Source organism: Salvia splendens, chromosome 18 (assembly GCF_004379255.2).
Source record: "Salvia splendens isolate huo1 chromosome 18, SspV2, whole genome shotgun sequence".
In the NCBI taxonomy this organism is placed as follows: domain Eukaryota; kingdom Viridiplantae; phylum Streptophyta; class Magnoliopsida; order Lamiales; family Lamiaceae; genus Salvia; species Salvia splendens.
The window spans coordinates 5,159,946-5,179,435 of record NC_056049.1 but is presented as its reverse complement, the minus strand read 5'-3'; the positions used below and the strand labels follow the sequence as shown (position 1 = coordinate 5,179,435).

Below are 19,490 nucleotides of genomic sequence, written 5' to 3'. Positions count from 1 at the left end.
TCAGCCATAGCCTAGCCACTGCACAAAAAATCCTCCTACCACATCATCAAAATAAGCAAATAGCCCAGCAATAACCCAACCATAGCCTAGCCACATAATATCCACATCACTATTAACAAATATATACAAAATGAAATAATTAACAATCACACAATATACGAAATTTAATTTACGAGACATATACGGGAAACATTAATAATACTATTAAAATTTTAAAAAGTACAATAATTTAAAAAAAGTACAATAATTAAAAAAAATTACAATAATTTTTAAAAAAGTACAATAATTCACTCCTCGTCGCCGTCGTAGTCGGTACCCCTCGGGCATCATCTGCATCCCGGGTGCCCACCCCGGCATCTGGACACTGGGTGCCCACCCCGACATCGCCGGAAACGCCCCCGGCGAACTCCCCCCCGCTGGCATCCCGAGCATCTTCTGCTGCCACGGGTACATGTTGTAGTATGGGGGCATCTGACTCCATCCACCTCCCACGGGGATCGGGGGAGTTTGAGATCCGCTACTCCCTGAAGTAGGCTCGTTGTTGAGATCCATTTACCGTTGTTGATCTTGTACAGAAATTTAGATAGAGAGAGTACTCGTTAATATAAGTGGTGCGAATGAAAATGACAGGCAAGTCGCGTATATATAGTGTTTCGGAAACAAATTTTTTTTTTAAAATTCGCGCTAGGCGATCCGGACGCTGCAATAGCGCCTAGCGGATCGCCTAGCGCACCGCCTAGCGCCGCGGAACCGCCGAGCGCTAGGCGGTTTTTTTTCGCGAAATCCGCTAGGCGGCTGCAATAGATCCCCTAGCGCACCGCCTAGTGCCGACGCTTGGCTAGGCGGTGCGCTAGGCGCTATTGTGGATGCTCTAAATGAATGGACTCTATATTTAATTTTGTGGAAATTGGAGTATTACTATATTTTATTTATTGTTGAAACTTAGCATTATATCAAATCTGGAAACCTATATCTTGAATAGACTTGTAAGTTCGTGCTCCAACATTTATATTAAGTAATATAGAAGAAATATTTATGTATTTCAAAATGAATTTATATAATTTTTTTCAGAAAAGTCCAATTGGTTTAATGTATGTTTTCAAGTATTTCCAAATAAAAAGTCCAATTAGTTTAATGTACATGTTTTTAACTTTTCGTATGTATTTGTACATCACATCAATTACCCTGTCTCATATTGAATTTAATAATTATTTGAAATCAGTCAATAGTAGTACCCCTCTATTTCATAAAGATTGTCTCATTTTGATCGGACACAAGTTTAAAAAAATGTAATGAAAAGTGAATTGAAAAAGTCAGGGGAATGTGAGTCCTACTTTTATATATTAGTTTTATAATAAAATGTGAGTATGAATAAGTTAGTGGAATATGAGGTCCACTATAAAAAAATGGTAAAAAGTGAAATAAGATAAATTTTGTGGGACGGACGGAAATGGAAAAATGAGACGATCTTTGTGGGACGGAGGGAGTATAAAATATGGGCCTAATAAATATAATATGTGGAATTATTGTTTAAATAATCTTATAACTTTTAAATTTCGCTTAGCTAAGACGAATCCAAATAAACTCATGTTTTGAGAATAGGATGACGTATGTAGTAAAATTATTATTTAAATAATTTTATAGCTTTTAAATTTCACTTTGCTATGAATTACTAATCCAAATACACTGCTCATGTTTTGGAGAATTGGAGGAGGCAGATAGTAAAAACGTACAACTACTATCTAATGTTATTGCCTTAACTATAAATTATTCGAAATTAAAAGATTAATTTATACTCTCTATGTCTTAATTAAGCGTTCATTTTGTCATTTTTAATCTATTTTCTGTTAAGAATACATTTCACTTTTATCATAAATGATAAATAGGCTTTTTATTTTACTAATTTATTTCTGTCATATTTTATTATCTAGTAGATAAAAATGAAATTTATATTCTACTACTTTTTTAGTCACACTCCTTTACATTTCTTAATATCTGTCTAACGAAAATGACATTTAAGGGATAGATGGAGTATAAATGTATAATTGTAGAAGGACTTTCGAGTCATATTGTTTCAATCATATTTGTGAGGATTGAAAGAAGTAATGAAAAACAGACGACGTAAGTCTACATCCACGGACGAAGGTGAGCCGATTATATTATTGATGCCGATCGAAACGAGATTACAAGTACAAGCTAGAAACGCAGCTAGCTAGAAAACACCGATCAAGAATAAGAATAAAGCTATGAACACAAGTGAAAACTACACAAGACTCAATCTCTCTATCTCTCAGATTCTTGCTCTCGGATTTTGAATGTGGAATATGCATGCGTGTGTGTTCACCACAGCTAAAGTATGAGTGCACGAGATCTCTTCTTCTCCTCTCACTCCTAACCGTTGCGGTTATAACCGCTCCATGAGCTGGCTCATCCAGCTCATCAACTGCATGCCACGTCAGCCAAATGCAACGATTTCATAAACCACAACGTAACAATATTAAACATGTGGTCAAGATTTAAAACGTTATGGTTGCTATCTAACCTTTTCTTTGGATTAGTTCTGAATAAAAAATTGGTTTAAGTTAATAACAAAAAATAAAATTATCGTTTATAAGTTTCCATATCGACACGTACATACACATACATGACACATAAATAGAATATAAGTACATAAAGTAATTAATTGAGTTGAATTTAGGGTGGGTGGTGGCTGGTTTGTATATATTCGATTAATTTGTTTTGTTAAATCGTGGTTATTAATTATTATGCCTATAGTGGTTCCTATCAAGGACATCTTCTCATGCAACCAGTAACTTCCATCTAATAATAATAATAATAAATTCCCTCTCCACAAATAAAACAAATAACATTTGATCGCCACAAATTTTAACAAATGAGGGATGTGTTTTTAATAAATAAAAATTATTACTAATTTATTTATATAAAAAGTGTCATTGTTATATAGATAAGATACCATCCACAACATAGATCACTATCTTCGCATTTACTTGCATGATCATTCCGTCTCACCCATATTTTTTACTTTCATCATTAACACTTACAAGTATACGCATCATTTCTACGCTCAACATTATATATGGATTATAATCTTTTTTATAAAATATTTTTATTGTATATATTTTGTGATTGTGAATATTTATATATTCTAGTCTTTTGGGTTCTCCTCTTGATAGGGTTATTGCTGAATGATGGAATGTTTTGTCAAAGAATATAAACATATTCTATCTTCACAAAGGCAATCCTATTTCACTGAACTATCATGCGGCCATGCCACTTGACAAGGCTCACATCTATGAGGGGATAAACGGATGTGAGCCTTGTTAGAATGTATTTTTAACGTCATATGCTCATTTATTTATAAGCATATGTTGTCGAATATTTTACTTAATTTGTTTCTTATAGTAACTGAATCGAACATTAACTAAAAAAATAATTGAAAGAAGTTTAAAATTAGAAACAATCAATTACACGTGGCACGGATATCGCACGGATGCTACACATGTACATATATATAGAAATATTGAAAGCATTACTATATCCCCGTTAGTTAAGATAGGCTTATAATCCAAATTAAAGACTCCCAAAAGCATTAACTCTAAAATACCAAATGTATTACAAATATCGAAGTTGCATTTAGCAAGTGCCTCCTTAGTCAATGTCTTTGAACATCTACAGTGGAAACTTACACCATATAATGTAATCTTGTTGACTATAAGGAGTCTCAGGTCAAAAATTAGCAAGTGCCTTAGTCAATGTTTCCTGCATATTTCTGAACCTGCGAAGAAAACACGTAATGTGATGGTCAAGATCAACCCATTAAGTAGTAAAAACATGCTTACATGTTCGTGCGACTTGCGTGTCAGGACCTATAAAATGACATCATACGTCAATGTCTCTGAACAATTACTGTGGAAACTTACACCAGATAATGAAATCTTGTTGACTATAAGGAGTCTTGTGCCAAAAATTTAGCAAGTGTCTAAGTCAGTGTTTCCTGTAATATTTCTAAACCTGCGAAGAAAACACGTAATGCAATGGTCAAGATCAATTGCCTTAGTCAGTGTTTCCTGTAATATTTCTGAACCTGCGAAGAAAACACGTAATGCAATGGTCAAGATAAAGTGCCTTAGTCAGTGTTTCCTGTAATATTTCTAAACCTACGAAGAAAACACGTAATGCAGTTGTCAAGATCAGCCCATAAAGTAGGAAAAACATACTTTAAACACGCTCGTGCGACTTGCGTGTCAAGACCTATAAAATAACTTCATATATATGCTCCCCATATGCAGCTTCTGAAGCTGCTTTTTGGTGCTCATGAGAGTACTCTGTTATGACAAATAATACTCCCTCCATCCCGGGCTACTCGCTCTTTTCCTTTTCGGCACGGAGATTAAGGAATGAGTGTATAGGAAAGTCAAAAATGACGGCTGTAGGTGAAAATTTTTACTAAAAATGGAAAGAGTGCAAGTAACTTGGGACGCCCAAAAAGGAAATAAGTGCGAGTAGCTTGGGACGGAGGGAGTATAAGTTTAAGAAGTAGTCTTTATGGAATAAATATTTACAAATTAAATCGTGACCTTGCAACACTTGATTCTTTATCTCCTCAAGTTTTCTAGTGTAAATAATGTGAGGCAAAGACGAGCCATCCTCCCAACTATAATAGTTATACACATTCACTATGGGGGATGTGACAAATTTTTTCCGTTCATCCTTGTCTTCAACAGTATAAACCTAAGAAACAAAGAAAATGATAGATGATCTCGGGCAGCAGTTAGTGCATTCACTGCCAAACAACGCCACTCCTAGAAAATACGCAGAATCAATTTACTATTATTTAATCCAATCACTCTCGAGATTCACGCCTTATTATACTTTTACAGTGAAGAAAAAGTCGTGCAACCGCAACTCACCAACTAGGCACATGCGTGGATATTTCTCATCTTTATTTTTTGAGAAAAAGTTATACCAGGAGTTATGTTGGTACAAGAGAGGGCTTGCTCTCCTACATTAGCACTATCTTCGCATTTCACTTGCACGATTATGTGCTTCACACATAATTTTTTTACTTCATCTCTTAACACTTACAGCTGTTTGCGTCATTTCTACACTTAACGCATACATATATTTGTTAAGGAGATTTCTTGCTCTTTCTGTCATACTAAAAATAATCGATTTCTTGCTCTTTCAGTCATAACTTGAAAAAGGAGATTGCCTATAAATATATAATCCATTCCCGCAATTATTCACTTTTTCATCTCCTCTCACTGTCTCTTCTTTCCTATTTCTCTCTCTAGCTTGCACATAATATACTAGGAGTAGTATTTTTTTTTCTATGTAAGGGGGGATTTTCTTTAAATTCTCGATTGAAATTCTTGATTTTTAAGGTTTGTATTCGTTCAATTGTTAGATCAGAAGAAGCCATGGTGGAGACGCAGCGAAGCTCTTCTGGCTCCAAGCACTGACTGATCCCTCACCTGAAGTAAGCTTCAGACAGACACTTGAAATGTATGTATTACAGCTAAAATGTCTTGGTGCCACAATTCACCAACTAGGCACTTGGGTGAGCTATATTTCTCATCTTTATTTTTTTGAATTGATAAAAAAATATCCTTAGAATTATGCTGGTACAATGGAGGAACCGTATATATACGTATCAATTTATTTGTCCGGGCAGGGCACGCACGTCGCACAGAGGGTACACGTTTACATATATATAATAATGTACAGTTAGTTAAGATAGCATTATACCTCAAAATCCAATTTAAGACTCCCCAAAAGCATTAACTCAAAGAAACCAAATGTATTACAAATTTCAAAATAGCATTAATCTGGGATATGTGAAGAAGCTAATGGGAGAGTTATATATGTTCATCACTTGGAAGAAGAAGAAGAAGGAGGAGGAGAAGGAGCCTTCGCTTTTCTTTTCAAGTCCCTGCTGCTCCACCTTATCCTACAGCTCTTCCCTATCAACAAACATACCAAATATCATTGGTATATAATTTTATATGGAGTGCTGACTATTGGAGGAAGCAAAGTTTGGTGTAATATGCTATCTTAACTAACTCTCTTGTGAGCCTTGTGATACGATACAACAACAGCCAGCTAGTCAAGAAGCCGAAGTGCAAGATGCAGGGGAGGAACAGCCGGAAGCCGAAGTATCTTAACTAACTCTTTTATTTTTTTATTATTTCTTTTTGGATATTAGTATTTTATTATTTATTTTGCTTTAAGTGTCGAGCGTAATTATAAGCTCCGTTTTGGGTTTTCTTTGTTGGTTCTTTCCCGAGATGAATTAGGAGTCGAACCAACCCTAGGGCCCTTAGTCTTATAAATATGGCGCTTGTTCACAAACTCAAGACATGAATAAGAATTATCTTTTGCCCAAATATCTTGATTCTCAAGTTACAAACCCTAGGAACCAACTGCCCGACGGGAAACTGCCCACGCACAATTCGAACCTACTTTCCGCCGACCCTACGTTGGGCGCCGGAGTTGATCTAGGCCGCCGAGCATCGCCGCCGGCCTCGTTAAGGGAAAACCCCTTAACACCTTGTTAGAAGGTGTTTTCGACGTCATACACTCATTTACTAATAAGCAAATGCGGTCGAATATTTTACTTAATTTGTTTCTTATAGTAACTGAATCGAACATTAACTCAAAAAAAATAATTGAAATAAGTTTAAAATTAGAAACAATCAATTACACGTGGCACGCGGAATCAATTTATTAATTAATTCAATCACTCTCGCGATTCACGCCTTGTGATACTTTTAACGTGAAGAAAAAGTCGTGCCGCCGTAACTCACCAACTAGGGTCTAGGCACATGTGTGGAATATAAATTTCTCATCTTTAACTTTTTAAATTGAGAAAAAAATTATACATGGAGTTATGTTGGTACAAGAGATGGCTTGCTCTCATACATTAGCACTATCTTCGCATTTCACTTGCACGATTATGTGCACTTACACTGCATGCATCATTTCTACATTTCACTTAACACTATATATGGATTCTATTTTAAAAGTTTATTTTGTTTTATATATTTGGTTATTTTGAATACGTTCAATTGTTAGATCAGAAGCCATGGTGGAGACTCGGCGAAGCTCTTCTGGCTCCAAGCACACACTGACTGATCCCTCACCTGAAGTAAGCTACAGACACTTGAAATGTATGTATGACGAAGCAATAAGGACATTCTTGGTGGTCTCACTGTCAATTTATTGGTCTGGGCACGCACGTTGCACGGACGCTACACGTACTTGTACATTTATGTAATGCATTGGCATGAGATGAGAGGGTAGGAAATCGCTATCGCGTAATGTTGAAGCGATGGTTTGTAGGAATGGATGAAATATTGATCGACCTAAAGGGAAAGAAGTTAAGTGGGATTGGAACAGTTGAGGCTGTATCCATGGCCCACATATACTCAGAAGGAAGCAAAGAAGGAGGAAGTCAAGGAAGAAGAAAAAAAGGAAGAGCCTAAAAAGAAGAAGAAGAAGAAGAAGAAGAAAATGTGAATCGGACTCCAGACTCGCATCTCGTAGTGGCATATCTTGATCTCAAAGGAAGCAGCAACTTTGATAACACCATCCTTGACGAGCGAAGCTGCAGTTAACGTGATAGAGGAGCTCGAGCTTGTGGCATTGAATGCTCATACCGCTGCCTAATTTAAGGTGCTTAGAGAATAGAACTGTGATGTATGGGTGAAGCAAAGATGATCGAGCATGGAATCAAGCTTCTTGCAAGGTGTCTTCACTAGACAAATAGATTTGTATTCGTGTAAGATGTAGGAAAGCATGCTTCGACTAAGAAGACATATATATATATATAACTCTCCTATTAGATTCTTCACATATATCCCAGAATTAATGCAACTTTCAGATTTGCAATACGCTGGTTTCTTTGAATTAATGCTTTTGGAGAGTCTTTAATTTGAGGTATAATGCTATCTTAACTACCTCTATATACTAACGCTTTCAATGTTGCTACATTGTTCTATATATGTACACGTGTAACGTCCGTGCAACGTGCATGCCCAGACCAATAAATTGATAATATATATTGGTCCTTCATTGCACTAGCAGGTATAATTTTTTCTCAATTAAACAAAAAGTAAAGATGAGAAATATATCTCACCCATGTGCCTAGTTGGTGAGTTGCGGCAGCACGACATTTTAACTGTCAGTGAGTCTAACTTTGAGACTGCATTGCACACGCTCGGGCAGCGGATTGAACATACATTTCAAGTCTCGGAAGCTTAGTTCAGAGTTCCCAAGTATTTTACTTTGTGGTCAGGTCCAGGATTGCTTGGCGTTTGAGCAGAGCAGGTCGAGCCAAATGAGCATCGCCGCCTCTCAACTATGGCTTGTATGAACTATGAAGTGGAGTAGGAAGGAAATGTTTCTTTGTTAATGAGTCCATTAAATGGTTCTTTGTTAATTAACTAGTAAAAGAGTAAGAATTCTACCGATCTTTTATGCAATGGGGAAAGCAAGAAGTAAATGCAAATGACATATTATATTTATAGATAAAAAATATAAAACAAAATATTTGAAACCTACCAATTAGTAGCCATAAATTATTTGACCGTCACTTTACGTTTATATAAAGTAAATATTCATATTAAAATCTTGCATTTTTGTAGTTTACTATTCTTCAAAAAACTTAAAAATTCACACGTTAATTATGATAAATAAGTTAAAAACTGAATAATTGATTTCAAAAATGATTAATGGAGTCTAAGGCTTTATAAGAAACGTTTTTCATTGCTGCATCCAATCACCAAGAATTAATGAACATAATTATTTTTACCGTTACTTATCATTGAACAAATATATTAATACTTTAAAGGCAATGTCTATAGAAATAAAAGAAAAACAATTAAAAATATACATTTCATTTTATAAAAAAAACATTTCTTATAAAGCCACGACTCCGCCAATCAATTTTTTAAATTAATTTATAACAAATAGAATATAAATAATTATAAATAGCATTTAATATAGTTAGCAATATAATCATTATAATATGCACAACTTATTGCTGATCTTAATATGTTTTATAATTTATTTGACATTTGAATATAATATCTGCAAAATTTAGATATCCATTAATCTATAAATAATTTTGCAATCATGGATAACGGCTTAACTTATACCAATTACTCCAAAAATGCTCAATTTATACCAATTATTTCATAAATATCCATATTCATTTCATAACTTATAAATATTGCAAAATAACACCAAAACTTATAAATATTTCAAAAGAAGGGCAAAACTCGCCTCTTATATAGATGTATAGATGAGATATATATAAGTGTTGTGAGACCCATAAGGCCATAAATAATACAGGAGACAATTTTTGTAACAACGTTGTGGATTACTTCAAATCTCTTTCTTAAGTGCAGGAGGTTGCAGTTTTTGATATCTCTCAATAAACTATTTTGACAAATATTTATTAGTTTCTATCAAGAGATAGCTGCGAGGGTTCGCGATGAAGATATTGGATCGTTCGCGGGATTGGTCCCATCGAGCAGCCAAATTATCGTTCAACTAGGGTTTGAGCGTAGGAGAAAACTTGCAAGAAAAGATAAAACAACAATAAAAGATAAATGAACGATAAAAGATAAATTGAATTGATATTTCTTGATATGAACAATATGAGAGACTCCACACATATTTATAATATGTGGGATACAAATCAAACCAAGATATGGGAATCGTATCAACTCCCTATGGTTGAAATCCATCTTGTCCTCAAGGTGAAAACCATGAACCAACGAAGAGAGTCGATAATCGAAGCTGGGCAGGGTCCCTTCCTCGATCAAAAACGCATGGTCACTGATTAGGAGCCAAAGCAACACCATTTAACCCCACCTTGATGAGTTTTCCACTGTTATGCGCATACAAAAAGCACTCACCATTCCATCCATTCCCATATAGTGTTATACATTTGTCGGATGATGCTAGAAGCTGTGTAAGGAGTTAACTGACCCCGCCTACCACCGTTGAATCAGCACCTCACACCCAATTTTCGTAGTTCCCAGAAAAGTCCCCAAGAGCGACTCAACGGATTCTACCAGTAATTCTGAAATTGAATGTGCGACGTTTAACAAGGCGATCTTGGTCACTTCGGAGATGCCAGCTTGCAAGCCATGACTCAAAAACTGTCCTACTCTTTCCGGGATGGATCCCATGTATAATCCGCAGACTGCAGAAAGAATTCGAACTTGCAACTTAACTGCGTCGATCGGTTTCATCAGAAGTTTAGAAAACGAGCATGAGATCCCTCCGGCCACATTGACCATCTCATCAGTCCAAGTACCCCAGGTTCCACAGCCGGCTCCTTCCCTCTTTGACTCGTAATCGCATCCAATTCTGCTACGGTGATCCAGCGGCCTCCGGGGGTGATCTCCTTCTCCTTCATCTCCGTTGCTGAAACCACATCGGAAAGACCCACGAGGCCCTCCATAACCACCAATCCTTTCATAAGACTTTCCAAAATCAACATCACCAGATGCAACTTGACCAGCAAAAATCTCTCTGTTTCCAGAAGAAGTGTCGTTCTGGGGCGAGTCTATGTCTTTCTCAATAAACTCATTGTTGTCCTTCTCTGGACCCATTTTGATGTAAGTATCGTCAGCAGCACCTTCAGTAACAACATCCTCAGTGTATCCAAAGAAATCCTGTACCAAGAGAAGCTCATTCTCGTTCGGATGATCTTCCTTCCAAAATCCCCCAATTGGAGGTGAATGCATAACTAATCCTCGCAGTATCACAAATCTGAAATAATGAGCTCTCAACAAAAATCTGAAATTGGGCATGCTGCGGCGGACGCGGCAAATGTTGGATTTCAACAAACCCATTGGCAGGGGCTGAGATCGGGACAGCAGCAGTGGGCAGCGGCGTGGCTGTCGGTGGACACCAGCAGGACGGTGAGTGTTGTAGGGGTGGCTGTGGCCAGCCGAATGGGGGCTTCCCGGTGCGGCGTTGCTGTCCAACGGGCTGGTAGTTTTGGTGGGGTAGGTTTGCGGCGGCGGCTGCTGTCAGCGGTGGCTGTTGATAGGCGATGGGCTGGTGGTCGTGGTGCAATTGGTCTCTGTCCGGCTTGTATGGAGGCAGCGGTAGATTCTGAGGTCCGGCATAAGGACTTCGCAGCAGCGCGTACGAATCCGTGTAGGTGTAGGGCGGCTGCGGGGCTGCAGAAGGGCCGAACTGGTGGCTGTAAAGCTCAGGATCATACGCCGACACGAGACCAGGTCGGGACTTACTGGCCGGGACCGGGCTGGACGTAGTTCCACGACTGTCCGTTAGGCGGGTCTGGTGGAGGTCGCGGCTGCACTACATCAGTTGCAACATGCCAAGAAGGTTGTTCGTGGTAGGAAATCACTGGAGTTGTATTCGACGAGAGAAACTCGTCATACTTGTCGAGCTTCTTGTGTATTCTGTTGCAGACAACCAATATCTGGTCACATAGGTAAGATAGATAGATTTCATCGTTGGAAGTCATGGTGAGATCGCGATGAATGCACCAGTTGATAAGGGTAAAACCCTTATCGAGTGAAAAAGATAGAGAAAGTCGTAGAGAAACTTTTCGACATTTCTAAACGGAAAAACTAAATAAAGATGGAAAAACTAAATAAAGATAGAAGACAATAATTATGATTTCATTGATGGATTGCAAAAGATAACAATAGCTCCTATATATAATAATCCTACTAATAACCTAACTTAGTGAACAAGACAACAAATATATGGAAAATATATGATAATGTAATAATAGAGACATGAGAGATATTTCCGAAGATATACTCGTATCACTTTCACTAATTTATTAATTTATTCCCATTAATAATTTCTATTTTAAACTTTTTTATTAGACAATAAACTCGACCTCAGTAATATTTACTATTGAAAATTGAAGAATAAAAAAGCTTTACATCCTACTAATGTATATTTAGAACCTAATACTCTCTCCGTCCCTCAATAATGTACACTCTTTCTTTTTTAGTTCGTCCCACAAGAATATGCACTTTCTAATTTTGGAAAGCCTTTTCTCTCTAATGAGGTGAGTCTCATTCTCCACTAACAATACTTCATTTACTTTTTTTCTCTACCTCTCACTTATTTTACTAATTTTACATTAAAATTCGTGTTGACCTCAAAGTGCACATTCTTTGGGTACGGAGGGAGTAGTAATTAACAAAATATAAAGTGTAAGTTCTAAAAGGTATTATATGTCCTATTAGGATATACTCAACCATTGACATTTGACAATTATAAAATACTCATAAATAACACGGATTTAAAATGTTAAAAGGAAACAGCGTCTTTTGAATGAACACGATCAAAGTGTAATTGACTTTTAAATGTGTAAATAAAGAGATACCTTTTTCATTCTTACTCCACTTAATTATTTGGAGATAGTATTAAATTTATGACGAAGTCAAGGTTGCTCTTTTCTATTTCATGAACCAAGTCAAGTCATAACTTATCTAGGTTCTCTGACATTTTAACATCGCTCAAGTTGACAATATTTCTGTTTCTTCAATTAGTGGAAAACATTTTTATTTTTATTGACAGCATGTAGAACTTGTTTTGATCTAAATCATATTGCGCAGGATTAAAATCTTATACTTTATTTGAAAGGTTAAATTTAATAATTAAATTCACTAGATTTAATATCATAACCAAATCCAAATATTTGCAATTCCAATTTTGCAAACTTAATTCCTTGATAATGAAGGAGCTAATTAGAGTTTGTCGTAGGAATCCACTCACAACGCTAATCACCACCTTAATTGGTGTAATCGCTATGACAAAAATAATCTTGAATAAATTCAATCTCGAATAGTCGAACACCGTGTATGTGAATATTGTAAACGCTTTCAAGTGACGCCGCGTCTCAGCCATTCAAATTGTTGGTGGATTGAAAGTCAAACCTATCATTGAATCAGCATGACTTGGAATTGGTATTAAACTTATCTAAAATTATTCAGCAACTTGAATTTGGCCATTCAATTTACTTAATTAATTAAGCATACCAAGAAGAGAGCACCTTCATTGGCAAGGGACTCAGAATTGAACTCTCAATTACAAGGAATTTTTTTTATAATTAATCAAAATACTCTTATATTTCCTCTAAGAGTAAAAAATTTCATATAAAGCAGCCATTGAGACGGTTGACTTTCAATGTGCTATATGGAATTATTTCAAACTTAATGTTCATATAAATAGGTTACAATGCATGCTTCTCAAACAACACAATCACAAACTCATATTTTCATAATCATAAACCATGAAAACTCCTTCAGATTCATCCCATCTCTTTTTCTTTCTTATTCTCCTCATCTTGTCATGCTCATCAGTAGCTTTTGCTGATAAGCAAGCCAACTTTCTTCAATGTCTCTCCAAAACAACTAACTACTCCTCCATTTCAAATGAAGTCTACACTCATACAAACTCATCTTACACTTCCATCCTCCAATTCTCCATCCGAAACCCTAGATTCGCGTCGGAATCCACTCCTAAACCGCAAGTGATCATAACCCCAGAACACGAATCCCAGATCCCTCCTGTCGTACGCTGCGCCAAGAAAAGTGGTCTGGAAATCAGGACACGGAGCGGTGGCCATGACATGGAGGGATTGTCTTATGTCTCTCATGTCCCGTTCGTGGTCATTGATTTGATCAATCTCAGCGAAGTTACCGTCGACGTGGATGCGAAAACGGCATGGATTGAGACCGGTGCGACAACGGGAATCGTATACTACAAGATTGCGGAAAAGAGCTCCACTTTAGGGTTTCCCGGGGCTATTTGCACTACTGTCGGTGTCGGTGGCCACTACAGTGGAGGAGGCTACGGCACACTGCTGAGAAAATACGGCCTCGCTGGAGACAACGTCATCGATGCAAGAATAATCGACGCTAATGGCAGAATTCTCGACAGAAAATCAATGGGAGAGGATCTTTTCTGGGCCATCAGAGGCGGCGGAGGTGCCAACTTTGGTGTGATCACTGCCTGGAAGGTCCAACTGGTGGATGTTCCAGAAACTGTCACTGTTTTCTCAATCACGAGGAATGTGGAAGAACAGAATGGCGCTGCACTGTGGCATCGCTGGCAATATGTGGCTCCTCAAGCGGACAAAGATTTGTTCGTAGGAGTTATCGTATTCAGGGTGAACTCCACGGTCCAAGTTAACTTCTTCTCAGTATTCCTAGGCGGCGCCGACAGATTAGTTTCATACATGCAAGAAATCTTCCCCGAGTTAGGGCTAGTGAGAGAAGACTGCACAGAAATGAGCTGGATCGAATCCACCTTATTTAGCAACCAAATGCCAATAACTCCACTTGATACTTTGCTCAACCGGACTCAGGCCGGTCTGAGGCAGCTCAAAGCCAAGTCGGATTATGTACGGACGCCCATTCCTCTGGACGCGATTGAAGGCATGGTGACTATGTTGCGTGAACCAGAAGCAGACGAGACGATATACTACATGGTGCCGTATGGTGGAAGAATGGATGAAATATCAGAATCGGAAACTCCATTTCCTCACAGAGCCGGTGCACTCTACAAACTTGCCGGCTTGACTTACTGGCAAAACTCTGAGGCTGCGGACGCGGACAGATACATAAGCTGGAGCCGCAGGTATTATCAATACATGACTCCTTATGTCTCGAGCTCACCCAGGGAAGCGTACTACAACTACAGAGATCTCGATATTGGAGTGAATAAACCTAATGGGAAGACAAGTTACGCACAAGCAAGCATTTGGGGGAAGCCATATTACAAGGATAATTTTGATCGTCTTGTTCGGGTGAAAACAATTGTTGATCCGACCAATTTCTTCAAGAACGAACAGAGCATTCCGCCGTTGCAAGCCAAGTGGACTAAGAAAGGGAATTGAGATATATTTTGCTGTAACTGCCAACTTGTTCGATGTATGATGGTTGTTTGATTATTATGTTACATTATTTTCTAACAATAATGTTTGTATTGTTATTATTCATGCAAGGTGTATTAGTAATAAAGATTTATTTTCCTTATAAGGGTGTACTAATAAAGTAATAAATGTATTGATTTGCAATTGAAATGTTGTTTTATATAGTTTCCTACTTATTGATATCCTTATATAGTCAAATTAGCAATAAAAATTGATGAATCCCTCCGCCCCTTATAAAAATACTAATGCATAACTGATAACTAGAGTGGGAGTGTCAGTGAGAGATTGATTCACCTCAAGCCCATGAGATGAGAGAGAGCCTTTTATGCTTTGTGTGTCGACCTGCAGCCCATAAATCCCCAACAGTCGCTGTTACAGAGAGAGTGATTCAATTTGTGTCTTAGAATATTTTCAGTTCAATTTTATAGGTCTTGAGACGAGCACACATACATATATTTGCTAAGGAGATTTCTTGCTCTTTCTGTCAAAACTTGCACATAATATACTAGTAGTAGTAGTAGTATTTTTTGTCTTGGTGGAGAGAGGATTTTCTTTAAATTCTCGACTGAAATTCTTGATTTTTAAGGTTTGTATTCGTTCAATTGTAAGATCAGAAGCCATGGTGGAGACGCGGCGAAGCTCTTCTGGCTCCAAGCACACACTGACTGATCCCTCACTAGAAGTAAGCTTTCGACACTTGAAATGTATAAGGACATTCTTGGTGGTCTCAATGTCAATTTATTGGTCTGGGCACGCACGTTGCACGGACGCTACACGTACTTGTACATTTATGTAATGCATTGCCATGAGATGAGAGGGTAGGAAATCGCTATCGGGTAATGTTGAAGCGATGGTTTGTAGGAAGGGATGAAATAAACATCGACCTAAAGGGAAAGAAGTTAAGTGTGATTGGAACAGTAGAGGCTGTATCCATGGCCCACATATACTCAGAAGGAAGCAAAGAAGGAGGAAGTCAAGGAAGAAGAAAAAAAGGAAGAGCCTAAAAAGAAGAAGAAAAAAAGGAAGAGCCTAAAAAGAAGAAGAAGAAGAAAATGTGAGTCGGACTCCAGACTCGCATCTCGTAGTGGCATATCTTGATCTCAAAGCAAGCAGCAACTTTGATAACACCATCCTTGACTAGCGAAGCTGCAGTTAACGCGATAGAGGAGCTCGAGCTTGTGGCATTGAATGCTCATACCAATGACGACTAGAGATCTTAAAATTGTAATGCCAATCTTAAAATTGTACCTTAATTATAATGCTAATCTTAAAATTGTACCAATGACGACTAGAGAAACCCCAACTTTCTCTATCTTTGGGAATGCAGTGCACCAGCTAAATTAGGCAGCGGTATGAGCATTCAATGCCACAAGCTCGAGCTCCTCTATCACGTTAACTGCAGCTTCGCTCGTCAAGGATGGTGTTTGTGGATGTGTGTCCATGCAAATCATGCAAAGTATCATTCTTGCATAAGAAAAGTATCATTCTTGCAGCCGCAAGTTATCATTCTTGCTGCCGCAAGTTATCATTCTTACACTGGCGGACTATCATTCTTGCGCAAGGAAACTATCATTCTTGCGCAACTCATTCACGTCAAGCTGCTGATTTGATTAAGTGATAGAGCCGTTGGAGCTCGAGGAAGAGATCAAGAAAGGAGCTCGGTTTGGTGAGCTGAAACTAGCCGTTGGGAATCAGCGGTTATAACTGTTTTGTGTGAAATCAGTTGATGGGTTATTTCTTGTTCTTCGCATATATAGCTCGATAGTTTCCAGTTGAAAAGAATAGAAGAGAGAATACACAATACACATACACAATTAGGAGATTATTGCTCTAGCTTGCGATTAGTTTGGAGTGATTGAATTGTGAGTGTGAGTTCATTGTATTTGAGAGTTGTTCATCAATAAGATTCCGGTCATCTTCTCCGTGGACGTAGGTGGTTTATCACCGAACCACGTTACATCGTTGTGTGCTTTATTCTTTCGTTCGTGCGCGTGTGAGATCGGCGGTATCACGACCCAACAGTGTTATCAAAGTTGCTGCTTGCTTTGAGATCAAGATATGCCACTACGAGATGCGAGTCTGGAGTCCGATTCACATTTTCTTCTTCTTCTTCTTCTTAGGCTCTTCCTTTTTTTCTTCTTCCTTGACTTCCTCCTTCTTTGCTTCCTTCCGAGTATATGTGGGCCATGGATACAGCCTCAACTGTTCCAATCACACTTAACTTCTTTCCCTTTAGGTAGACGTTTATTTCATCCCTTCCTACAAACCATCGCTTCAACATTACGCGATAGCGATTTCCTACCCTCTGTTTTGATGGCAATGCATTACAATAAATGTACAAGTACGTGTAGCGTCCGTGCAACGTGCGTGCCCAGACCAATAAATAACCAAATCCTCTATAGGCTGCTCGATAATCCGCCACATCTATAGGCTGCAACGTCCGTGCAACGTGCATGACTGGTTCATTAGATCTCATTTTGTGTCACCTCAACCTCAACCATATCTGTAGGCTGCTCGATAATCCGCCAATACACAAGCTCGTCCGGGCGACTTACGTGACATGTTCTATAAAATGACATTAAGTGTTGGGGAAATAATATTGTGAAGCTGTGAATTCTTTCTAATTTTGAATTTATTTTATAATTTCATTCATCTTTGTTAATTTATTAATGCAGGCGCTTATGTTCAACGGCTAGAGTCAAGTAGTCGTATTTAATTCACTAGTTTCATTATTTTCTCTGAAATCGCAATCCCATAACCTAAATGTTCCTCAAAACCTACATTTTTTTTTTTGCTATAAATGTTGAAAATGGGATTTTATTTTTCCTTGAGGAAATGCTAAAAAATATAGGATCTGAAATTTTTTTTTTTGCTATAAATGTTGAAAATGGGATTTTATTTTTCCTTGAGGAAATGCTAAAAAATATAGGATCTGAAATCGGGAGATTTGAACCCGACGTGAATCGAACACGCAACCTTCTGATCTGGAGTCAGACGCGCTACCATTGCGCCACGGATCCTTGGTGAAATGTAATCATTCTCAATACTACATATTGTATAGTAGTACTATTTACATAAACTAATTTCACGCCTCATAATAAAGCAAAACATAGTACTGCGTACTTTTTTGAGTATAATATTTTAGGGGCACGTTAAACTGAAATAATCACTTAAAGTTTATCTGAGACTGATAATTGAGCCTCTGATCTGGATTTTGTGATGGCTAAGAAAAAAAAAATATGCATGATTTGTATAATGTTCAATATGAATCTTAAAATACATATCCATGTATAGATTCATTTTGAAATTTGAAACAATATACATGTCCATGTTGAATAAAATACTGATTCATTTTTTATACAATATACTAATTTAGATCTATGTAGGAGTAGATGCACAAAAAAAAATTGATAGAAATTATTTTCAAACTAGTATCACACCCGTGCTATGCAAGGTCCATTTTATTTTCTTCCAATTATGAAATATTTTGTTTAAATTATAAACAACTGTGAAATTAACTTTATAAAATTTTAAATAAATATGATGAACTACTAATTATAGTTAATGTGAATGAAAATTTAGAGAATCAAGAAGCGGAAAAAATAAAAATGAAACATTCAAACAACATAATTAATCTCATTAATTAATTAATAATGAGATTGTAGAAAATTCAAAATATATTTATGTATGGTGCATATTAAACACTATGTACCATAATTATTTGTGATAATAAACCTGAAATTAAATTAAAGTGTGCATATCAATTTTAGAAAGATTATAATTATACTAAAAATAAATAAATTATTAGTATTAAATAACATTCACGCAGGCAAACAAAAGTGAGTTTATGAATATAATAATTTTTCATTGATAGAAGATAGAAAATATAAATTATAGTTAAATTAATTATCTATTTCACTATAATAGTTTACTAAGATTATCAAATAGATAATTTTATAGTATTAAAATAAATCTTAAAAATTAGATTATTGCCACTATAATATTCATTATACTTTTTTAACTACCCTCAATCATCTTTCAAAACATTCATTTCATTGCAATATAGTGACCCCATACACTAAAAACTAAAACCTTGAAACCTAAATCCTAAACCCTTAACTTTAAAATATACTCATCATGACCAACAAATGAGCCAAATATCAATAAAATTCTTCCTCCGTCCAAGTTCAATTTTATTTTGTTGATCACTTATTCTATTTTGGGGGTTTTAGATCTGTATTCGATATCTTACACTGGATCGGCCTGCTTGATAATCCTTACTGATAGTGAGGGCTATAGCTAATGTTGTGATTGTGATCTCTATTAGTGAAAGGGCTTTCTAAATGTCAGGTTTTTTGAAATTAGAAGAAAAAATATATAAGTAGTATTGAAATGTACAAATCATACCTAGTAAATAGAATTTCATTCTAGCGTCAAGAGAAATGAGTTTTGCAGCGGCGCTGCTTCATCCCCAATTATTCCCCTTTATTCTCCACCACCATTCGACCGTTCCTTTTCAATTTTT

At 36.9% G+C, this 19,490-nt stretch overlaps 1 protein-coding gene and 1 non-coding gene across 2 annotated transcripts; one reads left to right on the top strand and one right to left on the bottom strand.

Annotated features, from left to right (window-relative positions):
- The first annotated feature begins 13,299 nt into the window (after positions 1–13,299).
- Positions 13,300–15,068, top strand: LOC121776351 (berberine bridge enzyme-like 18). Its single transcript, XM_042173526.1, has one exon. The coding sequence runs from the start codon at positions 13,322–13,324 to the stop codon at positions 14,927–14,929; it is 1,608 nt and encodes a 535-aa protein (XP_042029460.1). The 5' UTR covers positions 13,300–13,321; the 3' UTR covers positions 14,930–15,068.
- Positions 15,069–17,913: 2,845 nt separating this feature from the next.
- TRNAW-CCA lies at positions 17,914–17,985 on the bottom strand. Its single transcript has one exon. It is a non-coding gene; the product is annotated as a tRNA-Trp (tRNA).
- Positions 17,986–19,490: the final 1,505 nt, after the last annotated feature.